Source organism: Botryllus schlosseri, chromosome 12 (genome assembly GCF_051294905.1).
Source record: "Botryllus schlosseri isolate E-star chromosome 12, Bs_hap1, whole genome shotgun sequence".
Lineage (NCBI taxonomy): Eukaryota > Metazoa > Chordata > Ascidiacea > Stolidobranchia > Styelidae > Botryllus > Botryllus schlosseri.
Window position 1 is genome coordinate 13584907 of NC_137247.1, and position 12622 is coordinate 13597528.

The 12622-nt window shown below is 41.3% G+C and overlaps 1 protein-coding gene across 1 annotated transcript; it reads right to left on the bottom strand.

Annotated features, from left to right (window-relative positions):
* On the bottom strand, window positions 1–12211 carry LOC145452727 (angiotensin-converting enzyme 2-like). The gene is made up of 6 exons (XM_080330884.1): window positions 12056–12211; window positions 8934–8998; window positions 8188–8298; window positions 7587–7795; window positions 5294–5485; window positions 1–1189 (listed from the first exon to the last, which is right to left on the bottom strand). Exons 1-6 carry the CDS (start codon window positions 12105–12107, stop codon window positions 1024–1026), a joined length of 795 nt encoding a protein of 264 aa, XP_080187010.1. The 5' UTR covers window positions 12108–12211; the 3' UTR covers window positions 1–1023.
* Window positions 12212–12622: the final 411 nt, after the last annotated feature.

Sequence of the window (12622 nt, forward strand, 5' to 3'; positions counted from 1 at the left end):
TTCTGCGATAGTACATTGTATTCGACTGACGTCGAGAGAGTTACCAACAGTTTTGAAGCTCTGACAGATACCATGGGTTGAGAAAGCTTGATTGATGGCCTATAGAAAACCTTATGGAGTACAATATAAATATTGAGGATCTCAGACGGCATTATGACAGGATAATTCCTTTGCTCTAACAATTATAGGCCAGGCTATAAGGCTGCCTAGTTGACAATGGGTAGCCTGTAAGCCTAAGCATCTGTCAAGTAAATGGGTCAGTGGCAGAGATGAGCGGATTTGAAATTTCTATGTCCTAATCCAATCCAAATCCGAACCTTCAAATCCAAATCCAAATCCTAATCCATGACTTTTTCATATTCAAGTCCATGTCCAATCCTAATCCGATTCCAACTGGAAATTCAGAAAAAATATTAATTTATGCAATGGAGGGATTCGAAAATTTTCTTTCACAACCAACGATTCGCTTGATTCAAGATAACTTAGTAATCATAAGTACATTAATAACTGATCTGAATAAAGTTTGTCGCCATTCGCCACACGACATTTCAATCTCCTCGAAAATAGTTCAATCGACTCCAAATCCTAATCCGTTCTGAAAAAAAATGTCTAATCCAAATCCAATCCAAATCCGACAAAATTTCACAAATCCTGTTTTTTCAAAACCTAATCCTAATCCATGCTCATCTCTGGTCAGTGGTCAATGGTCAATTGACAATTGGTCATGCAAGGTCATCGGTAATGGTGAGCCTATATTGCTTATTTGCTTCCAGTACCAATCTTCATATCGCATGATTCCTTATGACTTCCGATGTCACACCTAGTCTACTAATTACATACCGGAAATGTATTCGAAAAAACTGATTCTGCAGAAGTAGATATGTAGCCTAGTATGCAAAAATTGGTTGTCCGTGACAGTTCTCTGGTTTATTCAGACTACCATTAACCAGCTGTACAACCGCATTCCGCACTGATTAACGAGTCAGAAATTACATAAAATTAGCGTCAGAAATAGCCTTGCGGTTACAAGGGAGTCGCTTCTTCTTCCACCGCATTCGGCAAGCCAGTTTCTCCAATCTCCTCGTACGGATCCCCGTGATCCACGAATGCGTTGTTGGTTTTACCGCCCTCTTCCGCCGCCAACTCATCGTCCGAAAGCATGGACTCTTTGTCTTCCTCTGACGTGTTTCTGTGATATAATCATTGTGCAGTAGGCCCTACACTGCTGTACAGATGGTACACGGTATAAACCCGTTGGAGTAGTCTATTTGGTAAACTTTCCTGATATACATTTTACATTTAATAACTGCACTGACACCGCTACAAAAAATACAACATCAGGTCCTCCGTATTATAGCCAGGGCCCCAAAGGGATCAGGATGTGTGTCCAACAAATCACTGCTCAAAAAATTCGGTGTCCCAAACATAAAAGATATGCAGAAAGTAGAAATTGCAAAGTTTATGTATCAGTTCCACTGCGACCAACACCCCGAAAACTTCAATGGCTTCTTAACATCGGTATCAAAAGTGCATAAGTATGATACACGCGCGTCCACGTTGTCCAACTATCATATGGTTGACAAAAAAAGATCATTTCTATCAAATATGCCGGGCCTGAAGTGTGGAACAGTATCTCGCCGGCTATCCGACAGTCGTCGAGCATGTCCAGTCCACATTCAAGTCGAAATACAAGCAATTTCTGCTGAATAAATACTATAGTCAGCCCTCACCATTTACCGGACCACGACCTGACATATCGATCTCGCCTTCCGTCACTTGCCACCTGATTTTATCGCTTGCCAGTTTATGTTATCTTCTTTTACTTTCATTCAGTGTGCATGCCTCCTCTTTACATTGCCTAGGCCAGGGTTCTCAAAGGGTGGGCCATGGCCCACTGGTGAGCCACATGAGCATTTGACGCGGGCCACAAAGCTATTTAGAAAATTTTACAATTAATGTAAGTTTAGTTATATTTGTTATGTTAATCGCTGAACATTTATTCATATACCCGTAATTTTCCCTGTATAATGCGCAACATTTTACCGATTTTTTGCCCTAAAATAGGGGGGTGCGTATTATACATGGGTACAGCAAGCCTTGAAAGAAATCTCCCTCGATCAAGAACTTGAAATCACACCTTTTCTTCATGTTTGTTTCCAATCACGCATCACCTCTAGCCATCGTGCCCCCGTAATTCGTATTATAGAGTGTAACGCGCTGCCACATAGAGAAGCGTGTTGCCAATCAACGAAAAGCGTGTAGCCAATTAACGAGAGTCGACGGCACAGCACGCGATCTCTTGCTGAGTTAATTTGCCGTTTGTACGCTAGCGAAATTAGGTCGCTAATTGCTACAAGCGTGCGCGGCAATCCTTCCTGATTCATCGCGTCAACGACAGGCCTTAACAATCGCATACACAAGAGGCCATGTGCGCAAGATATAATCGCTTGCGTAATCAGTCGCATCTCCAACAGGACTGGTGCGCCCGACGTAACCGTTAGTCTGAGCAATCGCATCTGTAATTGTAATAGGCCTAGTGCGCAAGATGTTGTGTGTCGCTAGCCTGAACTATCGCGTCGCCGGCCTCGCAGGCTTTGGCTACTATCTATACTCTCGGTTAGAGACAATGCCGTTAATTGTATCATGATTAGCGATGGATGGTTATGTCAGGATTGTTCGACAGTGACATCGGAAAACAGAACAACATCGTGTACTAAAACACAACTCTTCATGTACTGCGAATGCAGGGTGCGTACTATACATGGGTACAGGCTTTTCCCCAGAATTTACACGCCATTTTAAGGGTGCGTATTATACATGGGGATGCACAATATTCGGAAAATTACGGTACCAAAGGAAAATTCTAATTTTATGCAGAAGTAGGCTGCCTAAAGCTTTTCACCCGACTTTGCTGAGACGTAGTGGCACGTATAGAGTCTGCACTGCATGTATACAATTGTACATTGTACAAGTCCAAACGCACGGGAGAAACGGTGGCGTTTTGCACTGGCTATGGCAACCTACGGCGAACAGCAACTAAATAATTTCGAGTATATAATAACTGGAAGGTAATGCTGAAGTAACCAAGTAATCCGGCAGGGGATGGGACACATGACATCTGCCGTTGAAAGGGGTGTGCAATAAACTCGGAATGAAGTATAATTGATATATAGATTTACTGTAGGCTACCAAGGCAAGTCGTATTATTTTAAGAATAAAATAGCCAGAATTGCAAATTATTAGCAGCTTCTGGTGGAGGTATACCGCACCACCGCAACGAATCGTAATGGATTTAGGGTTTAGCGGAGCTGATTAATATTTGGAGTCAGTTTAAAATGTCCGCTCTGATATCATTGTACATAATGTATGAGTTTCATGAATTGATTGTATCATTGGATTGAATATTCTGACATCGCGACTTCAGTTGGTTTGGTACAAGATGTGTTATTGCATGCACATTGCACATGCACATTGACAAAATCTTTCTCCACTTCACTGTAGTACCCCATTCACCAATGAATTGTTGGAAGCTCACCCAGAATTATTATATTATTCCCCACAATAGTGGAACTAAAATCCCAATCACACACTCGATGTGTGGATTTGATCATTGTGTGTCGCGATGCGAATGGAGCAGCGGACGATCATAATATACACAGGAGTTTCAGCCTATAATCTACCAAGGCCGTAACTGCTGCACCCATACCTCCAATTACGGGACCTGATGGGTCAAGGAATATTTCGTTGGTCGTTTGTTGAATGATATTTATTCGACATGAAAATTTTCATCGCGCTTCGCGCGATTGAATGGGCCGAAAGGTCTACATTTAAATATCATCAGTAAATTAAGAGAAAAATGCGCATATTTTAGAGAAATGGGCATATCGGCGCAGTCGATTACCACGCATCGAACAGGATTATGACTCCAAGAAAAGAGGTGGGCCACAGCACATTTTCAAACCGGAAAATGGGCCACGGTTAAGAAAGGCCTGAGAACCCCTGGCCTAGGCCCAGATGAGTGTCTGATCTTAAACTACTCCTAGTCCAGGGATATTCCTGCTCCTATAGTCGTTTCGGCATCTTCCTATCATTCATTGTATTGCAGTCTTGATGTTTTGAAGTGATGAAATTTTATGAATAAACTTGAACTTGAACGCTACCCTGATAAAGAGACTTATCAACATAGGTCGTCAAAATAGTCACTGTTTGTACTTAAGTAGAAGTAGAAGTGGAGTCGCAAAGAACAACTCGAACACATGTAGGAGTAGAGATTTCCACGCAATTATTCTATGCTTGGTTTTGCCTAATAGCATCGTGGCTGATAAGTAAAGATGGAAGTAGTCGAAAAATGTAACCGCTTTAGTAAGCAATTCAAGTATAGGCAAAAACTACTAGGGTACTCCGAAAAAGTAGAATTAGTTCGTTACTGACCACTTCTGCTTATTAATAGCATTTGACTTCGGACTATAACAGAAGGAAAAGCGCTCGAAAATGATTTTCAGGTTATTGATTTGATACTGTCACACATATAGGGTTACCATGCGTCCTCCTTTTTCGGGTTTTTGAAAATGTCCTTCGAGGATGCCCAAATATCCTTCTTTTTGAGATTTTGTCCTCATTTTTGAGAATTTTGGTGAAATTTACTGGGAAATTGGAGTAAGATACCGTAAATCAGCGCCGAAGTAAAGCTCCGGCGGGTATTTCGGGAGCTGAGCCAGTAAGATGACGTTTTTTTTAGTCAACCACCTGTGAACGTGAAGGAAAAAAAACGAACTTTATTTTTAGTCAACCGAACACGAAGTGAGAAAAATATACCATTTTCTCGAGATTTTTCTCCGGAATTCTGGGTTTGAAAATTTTGCAAAAGTGTCGTCCTTTCCCGATTCCAAAATATGGTAACCCTACATACATACCCATGTGCAAAGATTAGCTTAGTACACCCCATTAAGTGCAAATACTTCGTTACTGATCCATCCTGGGTTTGAGACGACCATTGACTTGGACTTGGTCAACAAGGAATGGTAATTATCCACGCTGCATTTAAATAGATTTAAGTAAGCCCATTTCTTGGATATGGATATAAAATTAGATCTGCGTAAGAAAATATCACATTGTCTCATCATCTGTTCCGACTATATTGTATCCTACTTGCTATATCACCCTCCTATAACATGTTCTGCGCTGCGCTGTGCGGTATACAGCTGTCTAGTAATCCTGTTCGCTGCGTTGTACACCTTCAATCGCCACGGCGAAACTTTGCGACATACGCGAACCCATAACATGGCACACTTACGTCCTGCTTCGCCGGCTGTACAGCAGAATTGCGAGTGCTCCCAAGAGCAGCAGCCCAAAGATGACGATGTAAGCGATAAGCCACGGCGGAAAATCGAACGTCGGCACCGGCGACAGCGTCGGAAGAATGCCGTCCACGAAGAGTTCCTCGTCAGTCAGTATCAAAGCGCCGTTCAAATTTGCTTTTGAAACCCTGCGATACGAGCAACAAGGTAAACAACGCCGAACCCATTTCATGAATGGATTGGTGACTCTTGTGTTCTATTTAAACTGGGCACCGCGAATGGAATTATACCGTTCCTGATGGAACGATTACACGTGTTTTCATGTTCCTGTTATGTTGCAGCTTTCTACATCTGGACAGCTCGTGTTACATATTTCTTGGTTAATATTACTATAATAATTGGTGTAAATGTGACTTATCGCTGACATTCGTCCTTGACCTTTATGGCATTATTAGGATATGTTTTTTCACGTTAAAGTGAATGAATTGGCCGTATGATCTACGCAGGATCATTTTGTTTGATCAACGACAGTGGATACGGGCCTATACGCGCCTATACTTCCACTATACATTCCTCAAGGGTTACGTCTTCAGACTGCTTCCACTTCTACTCAACAGATTGTTGTACAATCTACTTACTTTTGATACTTTCCGTTTTGTAAAGTATAGAATGCAGTTTTGTGGCATGTTTTCATCATCTTTGTGAGCGAAATTGTCCTATCGACTGGGCATAATAGCCAGCGTACCGCTTTTACCACTATTATGCGACTCTTTCGAACAAATCTACTTTTTAAAACTGTTTACTTGAGTACTTTACAAATCCTTCATTTTCTACATCTACTTGCAGTAGTATTGGCATGTCTTGGAGAGCTACTACTAATCGTCCTCAAGTATAAATTTGTGGCATTACTTCTACTTGAATAGCCACGTTGGCCACCATACACCACGACACCAATGGATGCTGGTTCGAGTCTCAGCACTGCCAGGTTTCTATGTCCAGGAGGTTTATCTGGGCTCCTCATCGCCGACCTCAACGCATAAGCGGTGTCGTACGAAAAGCCCAGACGGATAAAGTGGAGTCGAACTCTGAATAATCGACAGCAACAGATACTGGAGTGGACGCACGGAAGAGAGAGTGAAAGATAGTGAATGCATGCGATACTGGAAGTCGTCCGCGAAGCGTACAGAAGGGAAAAAGACCAACGAAATTTACAACATTCATGTTCTGGGCACAAATGACCAAATAGGCGATAAGTGCCCAATACTGCTCAATAAAAACAAACATATTTTTCGAAGCGCCCCATCATGTCAGTATTGTTGAGCTAGTGCGCGCATATGAAATTCAATGAGGTGAATTCCATGCAGCTTTATGACGCGAACGCCGTGTTTTTGCGGTAACCAGCTTGTCGATCAAGTATTACCAAGTGGGCCATGATATGACGTCATAAAGCACGTTCAACCGCCCAGTAAAAGTATAATTATTGGGAAGGCTGACACTGTTTTTTTTGCAACAAAGCTGTTACATATGCCAGAGTCGGGGAGAGAAACCATCCCACATCATTGTAAATCGCCAGGTTGTTCCGATATAGAGTTTCTTTTCACATATGTCATTGTTGAATAATGCTCTACTTCGTCGCGATATTTTGAAGTAAATTGAGCAAAAATTGTTCTAGAATGGATTCGATATCAATTATAATAGCAAAATCAAGAGTTTCTGTCATTGTGAATTAGCTCTGTGTTTTACTTTTAACCCGGCCTCATGCTATCCGTATTACTCTTACCATTACATTCACCATTGGCTGTTTTAAGGCACTGTCACTGCTAGCACTGAGGGCATAACCAATGTCCCTCCAAATTTGCGATTTGGACATTCAGGCGCTATTCATTCGTTTTCACTACGTCATTATTAGTGATGTGACGTCATGTTTTGAAAATTGCCGCCCCTTTCCCCTACAAAGCTTCATCCTGTATATACGCTTATGACCAGTACCACTTGTACAACCAACAAAATAGCTCCGTCGTAGATTTTGGGGGCATTTTTTCTCAGCATTCATATATAGGCTATACGTATACATATTTACGCTGATTCTACCAGAAGTCCAGAACCAATGCAAACTGCAATAATACGAACAGTCACAGGCCTTTGTACGGTACCATGGTCGCCTATACCCTACGAAAGATGATAATTTCACAAAAAGGCGAAGCGAAGCGAAAATCCATCTGATATAAGCTTCGTTACAGATTATCGTAAACCATTTTTGCATGTAGAGTCGATATATTTAGTATTTACCTGATGGCTTGCCTCACGTGATCAGGAGAAAAGTTCGTAACTTCCGCGCACATCGATATGCGCTCGGTAATGTCGGTTAACGTAACATTTGCAGCTCTGTGATGTAATATAAAAAAGTGACCAATACGAATTGCAATATGATGCCGACCCAAAGCTATGTATCGATATATTATGATTTTTCGACTCGTTGCGGTTGCGACTAACTTGATCTATGTACACATTGTACAGCTCTACTGCAAATACATTGGCGACTAATGTGCCACATGCCACTGCAATCAACCTTCTTCACACACGTCAACGTTTCATGTATGTTCCAATTCGTTTCAGACATGATAACGGCTCATATAATGTTCCACCGGAGTCAGTATAAATTTCGTCAGAGATGCGTTTAGCATATAATTACATCACGTATTCCATATCCTTAACTAGGTAACTTCAATCGCTATCGACAACGTAGAACAACGATAAACGTGTTGTGGGTGGATATTGAAGATATCCATTAAACATTCTCGGACCGAATAACCATCGGAATTAACACATTTTATTTTAAATATAGGCCTCATTTGACTACAATATAAATTCTCATCGTCGCCTACATTACGTCAACGCCTCCATCTGGGCAGCTTGAGTCAGCATTTTCTCCGCAGTACTTTTGAACGGCGTAAGCAATCGTGGCTTTCATTTCGTATTGTTCGAAAACATCAAATTCATACTGAAACGCAAAAACAACGTATAACATTCAGCAGTGTGATTACTTTGCCCCTACGTAAGCTATATGGTTCAATCAATATTGCTCGCTGCCGTTACAGCGTTCCCGTGGTTCTCAACCAGGGTCGGCCTACCGATTAGCCTGCTCAGGGGTGCCGCAAGAAAATGAGGCGAATAAGATTGATGTCGATATATAACAAAATTTAAGGACATCCAAATTTCGAGTAGCATTTGGAAAGCCACTGACTATTTAAATTTTAAAAGGTCATCATCGGCAACGATGCCGTGATATACAGGCTTGGGCAAATGTGACTAGCTTGAACTTTTCTACCACCATCAGAATCTGGGGCTGAACACTGAATTTGAACAGTGATATTCCGTAGGTTAACATTTACCTTCCAGTTGGTTCCGCGATGTGAAAAAGATTGAAAACCACTGCCCTAAACACTGAGCACCTGGGCTTTGATGTGAAAACAGTTTTCAAAAAAATTTCATGATCAAACTATATAGACCAGTCCGTACTCATTACAACAGCTCTGGAACCACAAAAGCTCAATCAACAGATGGGCCCAGGCGATCCTATTGCGTAAAGCCCTACCAAAATGTATAATTAGTAATTATCGGTAAGTAATTAGTTACCTCAGAAGGTAATGTCTTTATGGTTAGTTTCAAAGTGCTGCCTGTGCATTCCAAAGCATTATAACCTGAAAACAAACGCAGACTGTGATATATGTAAGCACTAAGCATTCCCATTGGCAAATGATGTCAGATACTTTCGAGTTTCGAACTCACCTGACATTCGACTCACGGGTTGAGTTTTGATATCACAAAAGTAATAATAAAATGAAAAAAGCTCGAGCCACATTTACAATTATGGCTGGGCAAAATCGAGTTAATGAGTGATTCAATTCTGAATCACGTAGGTATTACGCTTCGAGTCGTGTCGGGTATTCGAGTATCACTCATTATGACGTCACAACATAATGTACTATGTCAATATGATGGGATTATCATGACTTCGGAAATGTGCTATTTCCAGTAACGTTCGTAGCTTTGTACTATGCCTGGTATGCTGCGACACGGCCAATCAAGGTTTCAAGGTTTCCTCAGTGGAAAATAGTATCGAAGCTATAATTCTCGTTAGTAAATTAACTTTCAGTTGCGAGGAGCGTATAATTTCAGTACTCGAAACAAATCGTCTTTACTCAACTCGAATAATTAAAATTAATACTCGATCCAGATTCGAGTATTCGAATCATTTTGCCCAGCCCTATTTACAATACACCATTTCGTGAACTTGCTGAATTTGCAGAAGCATGTAAAGTTTTAATTACAGTTCAGTTAGTATAGTTCAGCTAGGGTTACCATACGTCCTCCTTTAGAAGGATTTGTCCTCCTTTTTCGGGTTTTTGAAAATGTCCCTAGTAACACTTCATCATTTCAAAACATCACAAGATTGAGACATTATATGAATAAACAGAATATATTCAAAACGCAATATAGGTCACATAGCCAAGTCACTTATCCGAATCCCCGCCGCGGCCTACAATAGCAGCGCAATAATCGCAATAGAAAAACAAAATTTGATTAAATTGATGTACGGCATAAATCGGATTGGAACGCCATGTAAGGAGTTAATAATGGTTAACACAGTTGGTTGGACTCGATGTATGTGACTGGATTTGACAATGCGTGCAGTAATATAGCCTACCAACCTGGTAAACAGTAATACCGCCTTCGATGTGGTCAAACCAAGTTGGTTCGTTGGTATCTGCTTAGAGCCATGAATTGTACACAGCGCTAACACTAGGCTACCTGCGATCGCACATCCATTCAAATCACATCTATCGTGCCGATGATTTATTTTCATTATGCTTGATATAAATTGTAGATAAGTCGCATTCACTCTAATAACTCCCAACCTCGCGAACTTGGTTTTCATTGAATGGGGCTACTGTTCTCACCAAATTGAGCAGCATCAGTGACATATTTGACCAGCACGCAGAGCCTAACTAAGTGGTCAATATTAAGAAAACAATCATTTCGAAGCATTTTGACCTACCAGTTCCAAGCAAATGGCGTCAGTTCCGGTTCAGCAATCGTATGCGATAAATCAACTAAGGGGGGTTTTGTTGAAAACACACGACCAACCGATGACATCGAATACAGCGGTCGCTTGTCGCTTGTCAAAGCGCGTTTCTAATGATGCGTGATTTCCGTATTATTGGCAAACACTTATAGTAAACACTAGTGAAGTTGACTCTCGGCGCCCTTATCGGCTGGAATACATTTGCATAATCCGTAGATTTGCATTTATTATACGAGTGTTGATCATTAGTATCGTTGTGTAACAATATGCTTTGAGTTCATCCGCACCTTAGTAAACTATACTTGCGAAATAATCTGTATTTTTCGTAAGGCGTTAACTGACATATAGATTTACGGCACCTAATAAGCTCGAAAATATTTCCATTAGATTCCTTTTTAGTTTACGCCTTATTACCGCCTAAATTTGATGCTATCAACATGATATACAATTCGTATGTCTGCGTTTTGTATAGCCGTTTATCGGAGCCTCACTCATTTATGTCTATACCAGTGGTCCTCAACCCGAGTCCGTGGATTCAAATAATTATTCCGCGGAAATAGTTTGATGAGTCCGCGAATTTATCAATTCATCTAATCTATATGAATATTTTGTAGAATGCGGATAGCGCACATTTCGTCCTCAACCATTGACATCCTGTGCAATGAAGTTTAGAGAGAGAGAGATGATATTCTTTTTCGCCTGCACCATCGTAATGCTTTGACGACGGGGATGCCATACGGCCGGCCTTTATAGTAAGGTCATCTAGTCTGCACCCCATTTTTCTCATCCGTGCTATCCGTGAATGCTGAGCGCCCAGCAGACAAGCGGCGGATACCAGTTTTCGAGTCTTTGGTCTGACCCGGCCGGGGATCGAACCCACGATCACCGATTAAGAAGCCGGACGCATCACCATTACACTATCTCGCTCAATTATAGCTATGGTTTTCAGCATGAAAAATTATGAGCAGGTTGATGGTTCGGCACCGTCTGATACAAACCCAAATTATTGTCAGAATCTCATGGGGTGGTTGCCACCTATAACGCATATAGGGCAACTACTGCGCCGGCTGTACCCACATTTCAAATGTTTGTGAATCAGAGTCAAGGAGAAGCTTGAACTCAGATGTATATCACATGAATACAGGACTGAATGTTGAAAACAACTGGCCTAAACCCTACTGCAGCCTGAAGGTTCGAATGCAGGTGAAGGTGGGGTTCGTGTAAAAGTAGACAAATGAACCTCTAGATCTCTAGATATCCCTGGCATCAACATTGACCATGGTTAAATAAACCAATCTCTGCCACTCAGTTCGTGTGTAATTTCTGTTTCTCGGTTTCTATTTACCTGTATAGTTGAGTGCAGCCCGCGCGGCCTGCGACTCGTTTTCTAAAAGCACTATGCGTTCGATATCACCAGCTATATTCGAAGCACAATCAGCTGCCAGAAGTGAAAGATCAAACCATTTTTTGTAATTTTTCCAGGCTTTGTAGCTATTTGCTTTATATCCATCGGAAGATAGCGAAAACGACTAACAGATAATATACATGCCACGATCCCCGACCCTGACCTGCCTATACCGACTGCACGCATGTTACATTTAGGATCAATGGTGTAACTGAAAATATATTCAATGTCATCGCGTACATATCCGCCCATCTTAAATTTACATACCTTGTATGAGTATAAATCCAACAAACGTTAGTAGCACAGCCTGAGTGTTCATAGTGATCCTTCGGTTGCAGCAGTACAATATGATACGTTCGTTTAACCTGAATTACACCATATAATAGTTCTCATATGATTTTCTCTCTCAATTTAACCTTAGTTTATTAGTCATTTACACGCGAGTCACTTTACACTCATCATTACTTCGTCTCGTCAACTTAGTAGAAATGACTTGCGTCATTTTGGTGTTCACGCTCCCGTGCCGTCAGGTCAACAAATCTGTTCGATCAATATAACGCTCATAAATTTTATACTCGGACGGCATCGCATCTAGATCTGAACAATTGCATGATTGGGTGATTGGAGGAATAGTTGATGTAGCATGAGCGGATAGTATGGTTAATGTATAACGTGGCCTGCGTTACAAAGCAAGTCAAACTCAAGGTATTTACTCAAGGCAAACGCGAGTTCACTTGATGACAGTTGAGGCTCAAACTAACAATTGTTAATAACTCCAATGCGACTGCGTGCTAGTTAACCATAGGAATTCGCCATTCACAATGCATTTAAATC